Source organism: Chiloscyllium plagiosum, chromosome 19 (assembly GCF_004010195.1).
Source record: "Chiloscyllium plagiosum isolate BGI_BamShark_2017 chromosome 19, ASM401019v2, whole genome shotgun sequence".
Classification (NCBI taxonomy): domain Eukaryota; kingdom Metazoa; phylum Chordata; class Chondrichthyes; order Orectolobiformes; family Hemiscylliidae; genus Chiloscyllium; species Chiloscyllium plagiosum.
Genome location: NC_057728.1, coordinates 57,785,806 through 57,804,434, shown reverse-complemented (window position 1 = coordinate 57,804,434; position 18,629 = coordinate 57,785,806). Strand labels below are relative to the sequence as shown.

General features: G+C 41.7%; 1 protein-coding gene across 1 annotated transcript in view; it reads right to left on the bottom strand.

Annotated features, from left to right (window-relative positions):
• The window catches only part of LOC122559859 (chemokine-like protein TAFA-2), a 286,549-nt gene that overhangs the window by 16,183 nt on the left and 251,737 nt on the right, over positions 1-18,629 (bottom strand). Inside the window, exon 5 of the mRNA XM_043709983.1 lies at positions 16,803-16,927. Coding sequence (XP_043565918.1) covers positions 16,803-16,927 — 125 coding nt within the window. The remainder of the gene's footprint in view (positions 1-16,802; positions 16,928-18,629) is intronic.

The following is an 18,629-nucleotide window of genomic DNA, read 5'->3' as shown; positions in this document are numbered from 1 at the left end:
TATCACTTTCATCCCAGCCCCATCCACCCATTGTACTCTTTGCTACCTTCCCCACCCTCCTCCCTGACCTATCACCTTCATCCCCACCCCCACTCACCTATTGTACTCTATGCTACTTTCTCCCCAACCCCACCCTCCTCTCATTTATCTCTCCACTCTTCAGGCTCTCTGCCTGTATTCCTGATGATGGGCTTTTACCCGAAATGTCGATTTTCCTGCTCCTCGGATGCTGCCTGAACTGCTGTGCTTTTCCAGCACCACTCTACTCCAGAATTTAATGTTTTACATGCCTGGGGAGGGTCGGTCAATATGCAGGGTAGCCGAAGACAGGACTGTCGTGCAGGAAGGCTAGCCAAAGGTGGTCTGGTCAGTACGTGGTGTGGACAGGTGGCAGGTGAAGGGTACCCAGGGACAGGAGGCTGTCAGGGAGAGTTGAGTTATGTTCATTATTAAATGCTGGTTTCGGCTATGTTGTGTTTTCTTTTGTGCCTGGGCGCAGGCAATGTGTAAAGTGTTTGCAATTGTATATTGCCCACTGTAAACTTTACCTTTAGGGTGTGAAATAGACTCTTCTCTTCTGTGGATTTCTGTCACAGTGACTTGTGTGAAAATTCTATGTATGTTTTATGTAGTGTTGTTTGGTTTGTAAAATTTCGGACACCTTACAGTTGTATCCCTATTTCTCTTGTGTGTTGTTACAGTTGTATTGTACTTTGTATAACTATGAATAAAAGCAAACATAGATTGAGTTGTCCTATATTAAGTAGCTAGTCTGCTTTCTAACAACATCTGAAGCATTTTCGTTGAACTTAAGATTTATCAATTCAGGAATCTAGATGCCAAAATTCATCCTTAAAAATTGCAGGGGCTTTTTTTAAACTATTCAATCTTGGGATATAGGTATCACTAGCTCCACCTCTTTATCCATCTCTGACTGCAGAGAGGACTTTTAAGAGTGAACCATATTGAACTCAACCAAGGATGGCAGATTACCCTCCTGAAAGGACATTAGTGAACCAGATGGGTTTTTCAATGATAATTGTTACAAGGTTGCCGTTCAAATTCAAGGTGGGATTTGACCCCTTGTCCCAAAACAATCGCTGAGGGGTTCCAGATTATTGAGTTAATGCTGTACACCAGCCCCCTTGTTGTACCAACGCTCCTTCTCCTGAGGTTGAACAGATTGCTGCAGTCTGTCCATCTGTAGTGCCTGAAATCTAACACGGTCTGTTAACAATGAGGTCTATTCCAACATTATGATTTAGTACGGACATCATACTTCATCAACATTGTTACATAAAAGCTGATGATTGCACTGGCCTGCCTAGCCATATGGGCCCACTCTTCCCTCTGATCAACTTAGGGACATTTACACTTTTATAATGTTACCCTGTCTAATTTATCTGGGCTTTTAAAGCTTATACAAGACTTCAACAATAATGGTTGTGCAGGAGTACAGTGGACTGTAATTATGTATCCAGTCCTTTAATCATATTACCTATCTTCGGTTACAGCTACGCTAATGACCAGGCATTCATTATTGCTGTTCAATTATATTTCAATGAGTAGGACGAAACGCAATGGGAACTGCAGAATAATTTCTGCATGTCATAATTCTCCTTTGATGACTGTTTTCATACAACGGGTCTATTACTGCGTTATTGAAAATAAGAGTAATGGTAATCTGGGATTCTGTTCCACACAGGGACTGCAGATACTGGGAAAAATGATACTTTGGAATCTGGGATCAATGTGTTTTTATGATTAAGGTATCAAGGATGTGTAGCAAATAGGTGAACGCTGTTGAGGTACAGATCAGCTCGAATCTAATTGAATAGCAGAGGAGCCCTGTGGGGCACAACTGCCTTACACCTGTTCCTGACAATGAGTTTATCATTATTTTTGCTTTAATTTTACAAAGTGTCCACTGTTTACAAAGGGTCAACAGTGCAATGATAAATTTGACATGTTCACCTCTGTTTTCTCCAGACTGTGCAACATTAAGCTGATTGTATTCAGAATATTAACAGATTTCTGCTTTGTTTGAACGTTTTCTTTTCAATGTTAAAAATCACACAGCACCAGGTTATAATCCAACAGGTTTATTTGGAAACACTAGCTTTCGGAGCGCTGCTCCTTCATCAGTTTTGTGATTTTTAACTTTGTACACCCGAGTCCAACATCGGCACCTCCAAATCATTTCTCTTCAATTATATACTTTTTTTACACTTTTTTTTAACATTTTTAACAATGTTTAATTTTGACTTAACTCAGATGTTTTGCTGCTGTTGTGTGTGCTCCAGCAGACACAGCCTTAGTTTTAAGCATTTAAGTTGCCATCGTTCCATTCTCTCATTATAGCGAGAGAAGCAACTCATGTCAAGATTAGAGTGGTGCTGGAAAAGCACAGCAAGTCAGGCAGCATCCAAGAAGCAGGAAAATCAATGTTTCGGGCAAAAGAAAGGGCTTTTGCCCGAAACATCGATTTTCCTGCTCCTTGGATGCCGCCTGACCTGCTGTGCTTTTCCAGCACCACTCTAATCTCGACTCTGATCTCCAGCATCCACTTTCGCCTAGAGAAGGAACTCATGACAAGCTTAATGCAAGAGTCACCACGTCTCAGGCAAGGTGCAGGACTGAAAGGCAGAACTTTCATGGTAAGCACAGCCAGCACAGGATTGGAACATTCACGTCATTGGCTTCACTCTGCATCACAAACCAGCTATCCAGCCAACAGAGCTAACAGACATGTTGCAAAGCAGCTTGAAACTCCTCAGGGGTTTGACTCCTTCAGATATTATTTTTACCCACAGACAAGTAGGCCAGTATTTACCAGGTTTGAGAAGGTGGTGGTTGTTTGATCATGTGCTTATTTGGGACCCTCATTAGATCAGGTTAAATTTCTTAGAAACCACGTTAGTTGTTGCATTGAAAATGATGATAAGGCTCTGGAGCAGGAAGTAGAGGGTCTAACGTCTTACAGGAACTCTAGCACATAGCCACTAAGGTCACAGTGGAATCACTATTTACGGCTGAGGCCCATTTACATAATTATTATGCCCTCCCATTACGCTGGTGAGCTCCCTTCTTTGAACCACTGCAATAGTACATTTCAGACTCAATGCAATTGAGCAGAATTGCTAAGCTCTTTCAGAGGCCACTCAAGACTGAGCCACATTACTTCAGGTCCAGAGTTGCAAACAGGTAAGAGCAGCTGACTTCTCTCCTAAAGTCAACCAGCCGCATTTTTACAAGAATGCATTGTACCTTCGTCGCCATTCCCAATAGTGCTTTCCTATTCCGAATTTATTAAATGTATCAATCGTGGATCGCCAGCTGCCAGGGTTGGATTTGAACTGAATGTCTGCTGCATCACTGATGTTAGACTTTTAGTCCAGTTAAAATAATAAATATGGGGCCATTCTCCATAATCTGAGGGAGAGAAATGTGACCGAAAGTTTGGAATTGGTCAGGTATACACGCAGGAATATTGTACATGGAAGACAAATTCATTTCTGGTTTGATATTGAAGACAGTGACTAAAAGACTAGGCCTAAACATTCAAAATAATGGGAATGCAATCACATTCTTCTTTTGGCCAGTGTTATGGACCAGAGACTTTGCTAGTTGTTTTAAGCTGGTGTATAGTGGATATTCCAGGAGTGATGCAGCTGGTTAAATCACTTAGTTTTAAATAAAACAGAAGTTATTTATAAAATTACCAAATAAAACATAAACAAAAGAGAACAGAATACAGAATAACTTAACCTGTCCAAAAACCCAACAGATTATTCCAACTTAATGATGCTGTTTCAAACAATCCCTATAAACACCCCTTGGCAAAAAAAAGAAAAATCAAACACAGGTTCTTACAGGAGAGATGTCAGAGAGAAAGGAAGGATCAGCATGGACCTGCTTCTTTGGGTCCAGCAGCTTCAGAACACTCCTGCTAAAACCCAAACCAAACCAGGGAAAAGCTGAGCTGGGAAAACTGGCCTCTCCCCTTTCATTGTACCAGTTTTTTTTTCAAAACTTGACAGCATGCTCATGTAGTCAAACCTAGCGTTCAGAATCGCTGTTTTTTATGACCTCTCTGAGAAAAATGCCATGAGATGATTTATTAAAGATTTGTATACCATGAAGTAAATAAACAGAATCTGTTCCCAAAGTTGACGGGGCAATACTGAGAGGTCACAGATACAAGGGAATTGGCAAATGAATTAGAAACCCAATGAGCAAATACATCTTCACACAACCGCTGTTCGGATTTGAAATGTACTGTCTGATAGGTTGGTAAATAGGAGTTTAATAGTAACCTTAAACTTGAAGGGTAGAAAATTCGGGCAATATCAGGAACCAATTGGAAATAGGTTGGACAGATGGATTACCCTTCAAAACAGCCAGCACAGACTCAATGGCCATGTTTATGCTGAAATATTTTATGATTTTAGCATTGTGCCCAGGCAGAGAGAGATCAACGTATACAGGGCAGACTATGTACATGTAAAAGGTGGATTTTAGGTTGAGTGACTTCCAATTTGCAAATCCCCTTAGAATCATAGAATCCCTACAGTTTGGAAGCAGGCCATTTGGCCCATCAAGTTTCAATGATCCTCTGAGGAGTATCCCACCCAGACCCACCCCTTACCTTATCCCTGAAGCTCAGCATTCCCCATGGCCAATCCACCTAACCTACACACCCCTGATCACTATGGGGCATTTTAACATGGCCAATCCACATAACCTGCACATCTTTGGACTGTGGGAGAAAACGGGAACACCCAGGAGGAAACCCGCACAGACACGGGGAGAACTCCACACAGACAATCGCCCATGGCTGGAATCAAAGCCAGGTCCCTGTCCTAGAGCAGTGCTAACTACTGAGCCATTGTGCAGCCTTGGATTGTTGAATAAAGTTAGCAAACTCTTTTCAGCTGAAAATGGAATATATTGCCATGTAGACATCAAAAAATAATTGGACATCAACTATTACAGAAACTGTAAATTTGTGATCAAGCAATTTGTGGTACTGAAATAATATTGATGACTTCCCACTACACTCAGTGGATTAAATTTGTCATTTTAAGAAATATTTTACATTTATTATATAGATGTACTGAGCCACAGAGCTTAAGCCTCACTTTGGCTCCATATTAGGTTAGGTGGGCTTGGATCGGCGCAACATCGAGGGCCGAAGGGCCTGTACTGCGCTGTATTCTTCTATGTTCTATGTTCTATTGCAGAGCAGCAATATATTTCACACTGAAATGCTCAAAGGATATTCATCCTTCTGACTAAGAGGATATTGAAGATGAGTGAAAGTGTTGGGAGAAAATAACAGCACTCCCATGACAATATGCAAATGATGCAACATGATAAACATTTTGAAAATGTCTTGGGCAATAAAGTTGTCTCACATGACATAAAAATATTTGTGAACGACTATAATTTGTTTTCCATTCAAGGTCTTGTGTACTGTTGAAAATCACTCAATAGAGCTGGAGGCAATGGTGTAAAATAACAAATGATTCTTGTTTAATCGTACAGGTTTCCTTTTACTTAATTGAACAATTCAACTACTTTCGATTAGTTCAAGCCTTTACTCAGTAAGTACTCTAGGCCTGAAATTTCTGAAAGCCGGAGAAACTTCCAGAAGAAGGGGTTGAGACTTGTGGTCAATGTTCATGAGGGTGAGTTAATTGTTCAAAGGGGTGGCTACTACACTTCATAGGTATGGAGATAAGGTGGAGGGAGATGATCTGGCGCTGATCCTAATACTAAAATAAGACAAGCCCAGTAGTTGCTATCTTCCGAATGATTATTATTCTTTGAATACAGACATTGAGGGTGTATCTTCTCCTCCAATGACAACAAACTAGAATTTCTCAATGGGCTCTCAAAGTGTAAACCATTTAATGGTCACATCTTAAATGCCAACATCCCATTCCTGCCATGATAAATCTTAGCAGTACCTTCCCTGTGACCAATGTATGTTTATATAGCATTTTCATTTTATCAAAGCAAGCCAAGGTCCTTCACGGGAATGTTATAAAACACAGAAGTTGACACTGGAGTCATATAACAAGAAGTTAGGACAACTCACCATAAGTTCAGACAAAAAGGTAGATTTAAATGTAGAAAGAGAACTGGTAATTAAAATTAATGTCAAAATTGCATTAGTTTAAGCCTTCAAGTGGAGAATTGAATTATTCTTACATGAGATACCAATCAGGATAGATATAACCTTGTTCCACATAGCTATATTTGTGCCTAACTAGTTAATGTTTATTGTACCTATTGCTATCAGGCAATAACCTTCGATTTGTAATCTAAGACAAGTGCATCTTCATATTAAGATTCTTCAATGGCCTATGCTCTACCTGGGATAATTAGACAGGGCCAGAGACTCAGCATGGAAAGGAGCATTAGTAGCAGCACTGTACCCCAGCCAATAACTGTCTGGATTCCTGATGAAAGGCTTTTGCCTGAAACGTCGATTTTTCCTGCTCCTCGGATGCTGCCTGACTTGCTGTGTTTTTCCAGCACCACTCTAATCTTGACTCTAATCTGCAGTACCCACTTCTGCCTGTCTCTGATTATACTCAGAGTCCAATGCAACATAGTGATCAGAGATGGAAACCATCGCTAAAATATCCAAAGAGAATATGTTTGATCCAAAAGGAAGATTTTTTAAAGTCATGTATGTTTGCCATGTTCACAACATTACTAATTAAAAAAGACACAGAGAGTCAGCCAGTAACTTTGAAATGTGAAACAGTCAGCGTCAACAATAGGAATAAAGGAGCAGTCCTGAAGGAAACCTCCACCTTCAAGTTGGTAAGTGATACAGAAAAAATAGTGGAGAGGAAAAGACCAAAAGTTAGTCACACTGGGAGGAGACAGGCACCATCATGGAGAATGTTCTATGGGAGCTATTGAGTGGTCTGGAACTAAGGTTAAAGGTCATGAAGACAAGGGGGATACATTTTACGATGACACATAGACCAGGCTGGGAAGGCAAGAAGATTAAGGGGACTACTTAGCTCTTGAAATAAGTATCATGCTATTGCAAGTAGCTTCCAAGAAACATGACAGTACACACAGCAAGGGCCCGAAAAGTCATTTAAACTGAGTGCACAGTATCACAAAGTGACATTGTTTAAATGTAGTGGGAAAAGACAGAATTGGAAAATCAAGAGCAAGACTCTAACAAGAGGAATGTAATTCCAAAGACAGTCAAAGTTGGGCCAACACAGGATTAGACAGCTTGACGTAAACAATTCTTAACAACAGAATTGCTTCAAACATAAACATTAAATTTGAAGCTGAAAAGTTAATACATTACTGTATTCAGCAGACCCTATAGAATATGATAACAAAAGTGATGAAAATATAAAAAGATACTGATACTTGTGACTATGTTTTAAAAGCTTGTAACAGTTACTTTAATCTGAGAACAAACAATATTCTGAAAAGAAAAGGTATCTCAGAGGAATTCAGCTTCGAGGTGAGTTCATTGATAATTTCATGAATGTTTTCTGCAGATTAGTAGAAAATTTTGGCAATACAGCTTTGAAATCAAAATTCATAACAAACAGAATTATTGTTGGAGTTATTGATACATCTTTGTCTGACTGCTCACAGTCCAAATAGATTGAAATTTCAAAAAAGTCATTCTGATTATGGTTGCATCAAAAACCAGAAAGCCTTACATATGGATCCTGAGAGAAAAAGAACAACCCTCAGGAGAGCAAAAAAAAAGATTCACTTTTTAAGGTATGGAACTCTAAAGAGGCACTTGACAGACCAACACAAAGAGTGTAAACAAAGCAGCAGAAACTAAGAGACAGCATCAGTACTATGGAACAACAAAGGCTCACAGGCAATGGTGTCAAAAGGAGCTGTAGTTCATTTCCAGAAGGTTTACTGATATAAAGCACAGCTTCAGAGCAGCACAAAGCCAAATACTTACTCTTAGAAAACATATTTGCATGAGATGATATACCTCCATTAGGGAAGGTAGCAGAGATATTCCGAGAGGAAATTCGTGCTTCAATCAAAATTTGTGACTCAACTGACTCAAGTTTCACAGAATTTACTTGGATCAATAAATAGCTTGTGAATTTTAAGCTTCATACAGGAACAAGTGTCACTATTCTGTCAGATCGGCTATCACAGTCTACAGTTGCAGAGATGAAACTACACAGTCCAGCTGGAAGAATGCTTACTATTAGAGGTACATTACAGGAAATACTGCAACACAAACAAAAATGGTGAGAGTTGAAAATATATACATGGTTTGCAATCAATATTCTTCACTTTTGAACCTGCAAGCGTTGTGCAGAAAGAGGCCATTCAGTCCATCAAGTCTGCACAGACCCTCCAAACAGCATCTCTCCCAGACTCAAGTCCCTACTCTATCCCCATAACCACCATGGCTAATCCACCTAGTCTGCACACTACAGACAATTTATCAAGGCTAATTGGCCTAATCTGTGCATCTTTGGAATATGGGAGGAAATCAGAGCACCCAGCAGAAAGCCACACAGACCCAGGGAGAGTGTGCAAACTCCACACAGATAGTGGCCTGAGGCTGGAATCAAACCCAGGTTCCTGGCGCTGTGAGGCAGCAGTGCTAACCACTGAGCTACTGTGCTGGCCATATCTTAGCCTCAACAACATTAAGGTTACAGAAGTCCTTTGACTGGTTTTCCAGAACAACAGCTTTATAAACAAACAGCTGTCAAGCAACTGGTTAAGGAATGCCCTGTAGAAGATTTCATTGGGATTCTTAGACTCGTAACAGAGCCCAAACCGCTGAAAGAATCCTTTGTGATTACCTTGATGGCAAAAGATATTGCTTCATTCTGTCAGCAAGAAGGAAGTCACATATTTACCAGGACTGGTGGAAACGTTTTCTATTCCTAGCCTCACGAAACAATATTTCAATCCACTGTCTCTCAAAGCAGCGTAGTCAATGTCAATGTCAGAGATGGTGCTGAATGAGCAGCAGGTTTCCAGCAACATGACTGAGGATGTGAAAATGTCTAGTTGATCAGTAACCATCGAAAATAAATGAAGTTGTCCAACCTAATTGACTTAATGAAGTAAAGAGTTTAGAGCCATAGAGGTCTACAGCACAGAAAAAGGTCATTCGGCCCTTTTGTGCCAGTCAAGAACCTAACTATTCTAATCACAGTCCATATCCTTGGCATCGCAAGTAGACATCTAAATACTTCTTAAATGTAATGAGGGTTTCTGCCTCTTACAACCCTTAACAGGCAGTGAGTTCCAAATTCCACCATCTTCCAAGTGAAAAATCTCTTCTGCACATCCTCTCCAAACCTTCTCCGCCTTACCTTAATCTATGCCTCCTGGTTCTGGATCTCTCTACTGAGGGAAGGTCTCTTCATCACTATCCTATCTCTGCCTCTCGTAAGTTGATACATCTCAATCTTATCCCTCCTACTTCATGTCTCCTCTACTCCAAGGAAAAACAACCCTCGTCTATCTAATCTCACTTCATAACTAAAATTCTCCATCGCAGGCAACACCATTGTAAATCTCTTCTAGACCCCCTCCAGTGCAATCATACCCTTCCTAAGAGTTTGAATCTAAAACCCGCACACAGATACTCTAGATGTAGCGGTAACAGTTGAACTATCAGCAAATGGAGGGCAAAGATTTGTTTGAACCAAATGGAGATGAGTAGCATGTGGGTGCATGGAAACCAGACCAATATCCACAGAGTCAGGCCGTGAAGAAGAAATTGCCTGGTCTAAACATCCAAGATACCACACAAAAAGAGAATACCTCATCCAATAAAAATACCCCTAACAGCTGGTAACTGAGGCAGCTCATTGGCACCAATCCACTTGCGAATAAACCTTCAACAAGATAGACACTGCCTAATGGGACATTGTAGTGAAAACAAAATCAAACAGTCAAAAAATGTCTTTAAATTAACCTGTTCAGATATGCAATGACCCACTTCTGAAACAAAGGGGATCTGACCTGGGACTCTCCAGCCCAAAGGGAGAGACACCAAGTGCTAGACCATAACAGCATTGACCAAGCCAGCTTTCTTGGCTGAATATTGGGGTGGCACGGTGGCTCAGTGGTTAGCATTGTCGCCTCACAGCACCAGGGTTCCAGATTTGATCCCAACCTCAGGCGACTGTCTGTGTGGAATTTGCACATTCTCCTTGTGTCAGTGTGGGTTTCCTCCAGTTTCCTCTCACAGTCCAAAGACGTGCAGGTCAGGTGAATTGACTATGCTAAATTGCCCATAGTGTTAGGTGCATTAGTCAGAGGGAAATGGGTCTGGGTGGGTTACTCTTCGGAGAGTTGGTGTGGACTTGTTGGGCCAAAGGGCCTGTTTCCACACTGTAGGGAATCTAATAGGGGCCTGTTGAATTATCTGTGGTAGAGTTTAGACATAAGAGATTCTTAACAAGTGGAGGCACTTGTTCTTTGTAACAGGTTGTAGTTTATTTAATGACATCAATAGGTACAATTAATATTGACTGGCTAGGTACACTCACAGCTATCAGCAGTCAGGTATTTTATATCTGTTTCTGATAACACCTTATACAAGACCATTGTACCTAGTTCAGAAATCCACAATAATATGCAAGAGAAAATACGAGGTCATCAGAGCAGCCTTATTCCATTATGGATCTTCATGTGATTAAAGGTACCCCCGATGATGTTATGGGCCAGCTACCTGAGCCAGCAAGGAAGTGTTCACTTGTGAAAGAGACTTAGGGGATTTAAGGATCCTCAAGGCCAGGTTTAGTAGAAATAACATCCTACGCAGAAGATAACCAATGATAAAAGATCGTCCTGCACAGTAATGATTAACATAGAATCAAAATCAAACCTCAAACAGGAAATCTAATAGTCTTCAAAGTCAGGAAGGAATGCATTCCGGAACAATTTTGCAACCTCCAAATCACCTATACTGGTCAAGTCAGAAACCTGAAGGTTGGGAGATTGTAAGGACTACGGATGCTGGAAGTCAGAGTCGATAGATTAGATTCCTTACAGTGTGGAAAAAGGCCCTTTGGCCCAACCAGACCACACCGACCCTCCGAAGAGTAACCCACCCAGAACCATTTCCCTCCTAACACTAACACTACAGGCAATTTAGCAAGGCCAATTCACCTGACCTGCACATCTTTGGATTGTGGGAGGAAACCGGACCATCCAGAGGAAACCCCCGCAGACACGGGGAGAATGTGCAAACTCCACACAGACAGTCACCCAAGGCTGGAATCGAACCTGGGACCCTGGTGCTGTGAGGCAACAGTGCCAACCACTGAGCCACCATGCCGCCCCTGTGACGCTGGAAAAGCACAGGAGTTCAGGTAGCATTCTAGGTGCAGGACAGTCAACGTTTCATGCTGAAACCTTCGTCAGGACTGACAAAGGGTTTTGGCCTGAGACATTAGCTTTCTTGCTTCTCAGATGCTATCTGACCTGCTGTTCTTTTCCAGCATCACAACAATTGAACCCAAGTTTTGGGTATTGGGTAGTGGTAAAAACAAAAGCTGATACATACATAATTGTCCAATTGTTAACTACAGAGAGCAAAGCTTTGGGGGAGATGTAAGATAAAAGGTCTGACAGAGTAAGTGTCAAAGTTCCATTAGATCTCTACTTAATCTTATAATGTCACATAGTCTTTGGGCAGAGGAATGATCTTATATAAGGTGCAATCAGAGACAGATATAAAATACCTGACTCCTGATAGCTGGAAGTGTGCCTAACCAGTCAATATTAATTGTACCTGTTGATATCATTAAATAAACTACAACTTGTTAAAAAGAACAAGTGCCTCTTCTTGTTAAGAATCTCTAGTGTCTAAACTCTACCACAGGTAATTCAACCCTATATTTGGCCACAAAAACTAGCTTGGTCAATGCTGTTATGATCCAGTGCTTAGTGCCTTGCCCTTTAGGATGGAGAGTCCCAGTTCAAATCCCCTGTGTTACAGAAGTGTGTCATTGCACATCTGATCAGGTTAATTTAAAACGTTTTTTGACTGTTTAATTTTGTTTTCACTACAATGCCCCATTAGCCTACCTTATTGAAGGTTCATTCTCAAAGAATAGGAAGTGGATTGGTGCCAATGAGCTGCCCCAATTATCAACTGTGAGTGGTTCCAGAGTCCCACATAACAAGGAGCTTAGGGCCTTGGCATCAGTGGGGTTTGTAATGACGAATGAGTATTTTATACTGGAGGAATTGCTCAACTGGCACTCAGTAAAAACCAGTGAGCAAAATATTCATGAGTGAATGGGATTCGATTTGATTGAGGATGTGGGCAGCCAAATTCTGGATGATGGCAGGTTTACAAAGGGTAAAGTATAGGAAGCTGGCCAAGAGTATATTATTTTCTAATCAACTTGTCCAGAGATGTTATTACACTCCTCTGGAGCAGGTGGGACTTGAACAAAGGCTTTGGAATGCTCAAATCTAGCAGTAACAAAATAATGATAAGGTTTTCAGCAGCAGATGAGCCTAAGCAGGACAGGCAATGTTGTAGAGGTGGAAGTTAGCCCGTATTCACAAATCAGCTTTACTAACGTATTCATTACCTTTCATAATCTGCGGCTGATGGGCATTCACAGAGGAGTCAGTCCTTTTGTGACGCAGTGGTAGTCTCTATTTTTGGGCCAAACAGTCCCAGTTCAAGTCCCCCATGCCCCAGCAGTTTGTCCTAATGTGGCTGACAGGTTATAGAGTCATACAGCATGAAAACAGGCCCTTTGGCCCAACCCATCCATGCCAACCATGTTTCCTAAACTGAACTAGTCCCATTTGCCTGCATTTGGCCCATATCTCTCAAAACCTTTCCTATCCATGTACCTGTCCAAATGCCTTTTAAATATTGTAATTGTATCCACCTCTGCTACTTCCTCTGGCAGCTCATTCCATACATGCACCACCCTCTTTATGAAAAAATTGCCCCTCAGTTCCATTTAAATCTTTCCCCTCTCACCTTAAACCTATGCCTTCTAGTTTTGAACTCCCCTATCCTGGGATAAAGAACTTAGCTCCTCACATTATCCATGCACCTTGTGATTTTATAAACCTCTATAAGGTCACCCCTCAGCCTCTTCCATTCCAGTGAAAAAAGTCCCAGCCTGCCCTTATAATTTAAACCTTCCAGTCTCGGTAACATCCTTGTAAATCATTTTTGCACCCTTTCCAATTTAATAACATCCTTCCTATAGCAGGGCAACCAGAATTATACATTGTACTCCAAATGCGGCTCCACCAAATTCTTGTACAACTGTAACAAGAACAGAAATTGCCAGAAAAGCTCAGCATGTCTGGCAGCATCTGTGGAGAGAAATCACAGTTAACGTTTTGGGTTAAGTGACCTAACTTCAGAAGCATCACCAAACCTCAAACATTAACTCTGATTTCTCTCCACACACACTACCAGATCTGCTGAGCTTTTCCAGCAATTTCTGCTTCTGTTTCTGATTTACAGCATCTGCAGCTCTTTCAGTTTTCATCTTTGAACAATTGTAACATGACGTCACAAGATTAACATCCAAATAATTTTTGAGACACTCTAAACAGGAACATACAGAAACTCTGGTGCTGGGTTTGGAAGTGCATAGTCCTAATGTACATCTCTGAATAATGAATCATTCAGTGGACTCTGATTTTCTCAAAACAGCATCTGATTCCTGCTGACTGGTAGGAATGCAGTCATTCCTGAGGTGACGGCCAATACTTAGAGTGCATGAGGAAGCAGGTCATTTGTCAAACACCATGAAAAGCTGCCTCTTTGACTGTTTCAGTGCTGAGGTAGATCATTTAGCCAAGTGAGAATAGCAGACAGTACACAGAAAGAAACTGCATCAGCTGTTCCATCTGGACACGGGTGTTGTCTGTACAAGATGGGGCACAGAGGTGACTGCAGTGCAGGATCTTCAGTGAAATGCATATTAGAAAGTACCTTCGGTTTGGTCCAGAGATTACATCCCAAGTTAAACAGGCATTGTCATATGCAATTTATGATTTAAAAGCCAGACATGCCTCATAAAAGCAGAAAGTTACTCACAACAAATGGAACCGTTGAAGCAATATCTGCACAGACTTAGCTTGTCTGATCCGGAATCATTGGGCACCTTGATGTAAGAACATAAGGAAGAGGAACAGAAGTAGAGCATTCAGCCCCTCAATCCTGCTCTGCCATTTCAAATAATCACGGCCAATTTTCTCCCTCAACTCCCATTCCTGACTGCTCCCATAATGCTCTCTTCACTGAGAAACCAAAATATATTGAATGGCAAGGCACCTACAATGCTCTGGGATATATAATGCCGGAGATTCACACTGTGAACGAAAAAGGTTCTTTTCCACTCAGTTCTGAATGAATTGCCACTTATCCTGAAATTGTGTCCCTATCCCAATAGGGACAGGGCTATGGTGCAGGAGGAATAATTGCTCTGTCTATTGAATCAAGAAGGGAAAGAGAAGGAGGTGATTCAATCCATCAAGATCATAGGAATCCAACTTTACTTTCCCTTTCCTTTCCCTATCGACTGACTATTCTCTTTTTTTTCAGGTATTTATCCTTGAAATCATGACTGAACCCTAGTTCAGTCCTAGATTGAGTTCAGGGTTCTCTTAAGGTTAACATGCAGGTTCAGCTGCCGGCTAGGAAAGCAAACGCAATGTTAGCATTCATTTCGAGAGGGCTAGAATACAAAAGCAGGGATGTACTGCAGAGGCTGTATAAGCCTGTGGTTAGACTGCATTTGGAATATTGCGGGCAATTTTGGGCCCCATATTTAAGAAAGGATGTGCTGCATTGGAGGGGTGCGGAGGAGGTTTACAAGAATGCTCAGGCAGATGAAGGACTGGTCTTATGAGGAGCAGTTGAGGACTCTGGGTCTGTACTCAATGGATGACGGATGAGGGGAGATCTGATTGAAACTTACAGAATACAGCGAGGCCTGGATAGAGGGGATTTGAAGAAGTTGTTCCCACTAGTAGGAGAAACTAAGACCCGAGGACCACAGGCTCAGAATGAAGGGGTGACCCTTTAGAAATGAGAAGAGGAATTTCTTCAGCCAGAGGGTGGTGAATCTGTGGAACTCATTGCTGCAGAGGGCTACACAGGCCAAGTCATTGAGTGTGTTTAAGACAGAAGCAGATAGTTTCTGGATTAGTAAAGGGATCAAAGGTTACAGGGAGAAGGCAGGAGAATGGGGTTGCAAAATATATCAGCCATAATCAAATGGCGGGGCAGACTCGATGGGCAGAATGGCCTACTTCTGCTCCTTTACCTTATGTTCTTATGGAATTTGCGTTCACCACTTTCTCAGCCACTGAATACCAGTTCCTGACCGTTCACTGCATATAAACAAAATTCCTCACGTTCCCAATGATTTGTTTGCCAATTGCTTTAAATCTGTTTCTTGACCCTACCCTTCATAGGCATAGTTGACTGCTATCTACTCGGTCTGTCCACCTCATGATTTTGAACACTACTCTCAAATCTCCTCCCTATTCCGAGCAGAACAATCCAACAGCAGGTATCAGATGTGACACAACCCAGACACAAAACATCACTAGGCAAAAGTGAGGACTGCAGATGCTGGAGATCAGAGTCTAAATTAGAGTGATGCTGGAAAAGCACAACTGTCAAGCAGCATCCAAGGGGAAGGAAATTCAATGTTTCGGGCAAAGCCCTTCATCAGGAATTTAGATCAGAATGGTGCTGGAAAAGCAGAGCAGGTCAGGCAGCAACCGAGGAGCAGGAAAATCGACGTTTCGGGCAAAAGCCCTTCACCTGATGAAGGGCTTTAGCCCAAAACGTCGATTTTCCTGCTCCTCAGATGCTGCCTGTCCTGCTCTGCTTTTCCAGCACCACGCTAATCTCGACACAAACATCACTATCCAATTCAAAACCACATTCTTCAGCTCAATATCAACACACTGCACCCATTACCGCACAGCACCAGTGGAACAATTTTTACACATGAGCTTTTTTGTGAGAATGTTAAATTAGGTCATCGATCTTTCTGATACCTGGCAAGGGGGATGTGATAGCATGTCTTTATATATACTTATCTACCAGCTTTCACACACTTGGGACATTTTCAAAGTGTTCCACATTCAGTTTAGAGCTGTAATCACTGTTGGTGCTTGCCTAGGGAGAAACCAATTTACACACAGCAAGGTCACACAAACAGCAATGAGATAAACTGCCTAGTTAATCTTTTTTGGGTGTTGCTGCTTGAGTGATGAATCCTGTCTCAGAGACCAGGAGAACAACCTATTTAACTTCAAAACAAAGTAAAACAGCAATAAATCTCCGCACTCTCTATACACTGGATTCAAACTGTGCGAGCCCATTTCGGCTACAGCAGACGGAGATTGATCCGTTAGGGCTGCCATTGAATCCAGGTCATGGGGTCAAAGGTGAAAGGCCAATGTCAAACCCAATGCACCACCCAATTCAGCTTAGACAACTTTGTGAACCTACCTGGAGTTGATTTAAATGTTCAGATAGCTGTTAGAACTGGCATCTGAGGAGGTCTCTCTCCTGAGAGGGAGAACTGCAGTTCCAGCGAGGTGGTGTAAATCGGAGTTTTACCTGGCTGGAACCCCTACCAATTTCCAACCACCAGCTGTAGTATAAATGCAGTTCAAGTTAAAGTCATTTGTTACTGTAAAGCAGGCAATCCAAAAATGCCACCTTTTTTTTTAATCAAACACGAGACACATTCTGAAATTAAAATATTCTTTGGTTGGAAAGATGATTGACTTACCTTGGTTGTTTTTACTTTATTTCCAGAGGCACAGCTCCAACCTGTGCGATCAGGCAAGACTTTACATTCCTCTCCTTCCAGGCATGGCTGCATCTGACACCACCATTTCTGTAAAACTATTGAGGCTGGTTCAATATCAAACAACATTGTGTCAGCTTAATTTCCCCACAAAGGACAAACACAAGTCAATGGCATATTACACTCAGATTCAATGGAGAAATTTTGCTACACTTGCACGGGGTAAACCCCTCTGCTAATTTACAGCCGACACACAGAGCAGCGCACCTCGCGCCATAATCTGTTACATTCCAAGAGGCAAAGAACTATCCAGAGGTCACTATTTAAAGTAAAAATCATCAATTTTATTCTTTAAATCCAAAAGAGAACATTAAACAACTATTTACAACTCCTTTCTCTTAAAGCTATCTTTTACCTCCCACTCTTATAATACTGGTCCGATAAAAAAAACCCCGGTTAACATTTACTAAAAAAAATCACGTTTCAAAACTAGTCAGCTTTGCCAATTGTCCTTTGTAGATTTTCCTCCGTAGATTTTCTCTCCAGGTCAGTTTCGATGTTCTGCTGCACAAACTTATAGACAGGTACCCTTCAGAAAACTGTTGTGCTGGCAGTCTGTACTTGTTGATGGCTTGGCAGTTCTCCCCCTAACTGTTCAAAATGTCCAGTTTTATACCCCAAAACATCGGATCATTTCATTCATTTTAATATTACCAAAATACTAAATTCAAATTTGATTGGATTTTGGTATCTTGGGGCATAATTTAAACTGATGAGCCGAATTTAAATTTGCTTTGTTTTATAGCAACCCAGCTGCTGCCATTTGTTTTGACCAAGTGTTCCATTGTTACCTTGTTCAGGACTTTGTCAGTCCTTCATCTTTTCAACTCTCTTAAAGGTACAGTACACCTCCATAACACATTGCTTCAAGTTTTCTTCCCATTTCTAGACAATGTTGCCCTTCATATAGAATCCCTACATTGCAGAAGCAGGCCATTTGGCCCGTTGAGTCTCTGAACAGCATCCAAACCCCCTACCCCATCTCTCTAACCTTGCATTTCCCATGGCCCATCCACCTAGCCTGCATATCCAAAGACACCTAGGTAATTTTCTATGGCCAATCCACCCTAACCTGCGCATCTTTGGACAATGGGAGGAAACTGGAGCACCTGTCGGAAACCCACATAGTTACGGGGGGAACATGCAAAAACACAGATAGACACCTGAGGCTGGAATTGAACCCAGGTCCCTGGTACTATGAGGCAGCAGGGCTAACCACTGAACCACCAAGCCACCCCATACCTAAGGATGGATCTACTCGTATTGTAGGCCATGCACCAAAGGTACACCAGCTGGATCCCTGGATGAAAAGGGGCTGTCCTGTGAGGAGGGATTGAGTAGAATGGTCTACAATTTCTCGAATTTAGAAGAATGAGAGGTGATCTCCATCGAAATGTATGAAACCCCAAGATATCTTTATCTGGCTGGATGTTGATTGATTGTTTCCCATACCTCACAAATCTAGAAAGAGGGGCATGGAGTAGGCTTTTTATGGAATCAGGGAAAAATTCACAAGAGAATTAAAAATGGCAGTCGGGGTCTGATGGTGTAAGTTTCACCCTGTACCATTTCCGAAAGATTCAATTTGTTTTGCCAGTGGGGAAAGGATGTGGAGTCTGAGTCCTACAGACGACAGACCTGAACACAGAGGAGCATTTGAGCTGTGCTGAGTTCGAACAGCCCAGACATTTACTGTTCCAAGGATCTTAACCGGCAGTATGGGAGTCACAAATGTTTGGAGTAGATGTA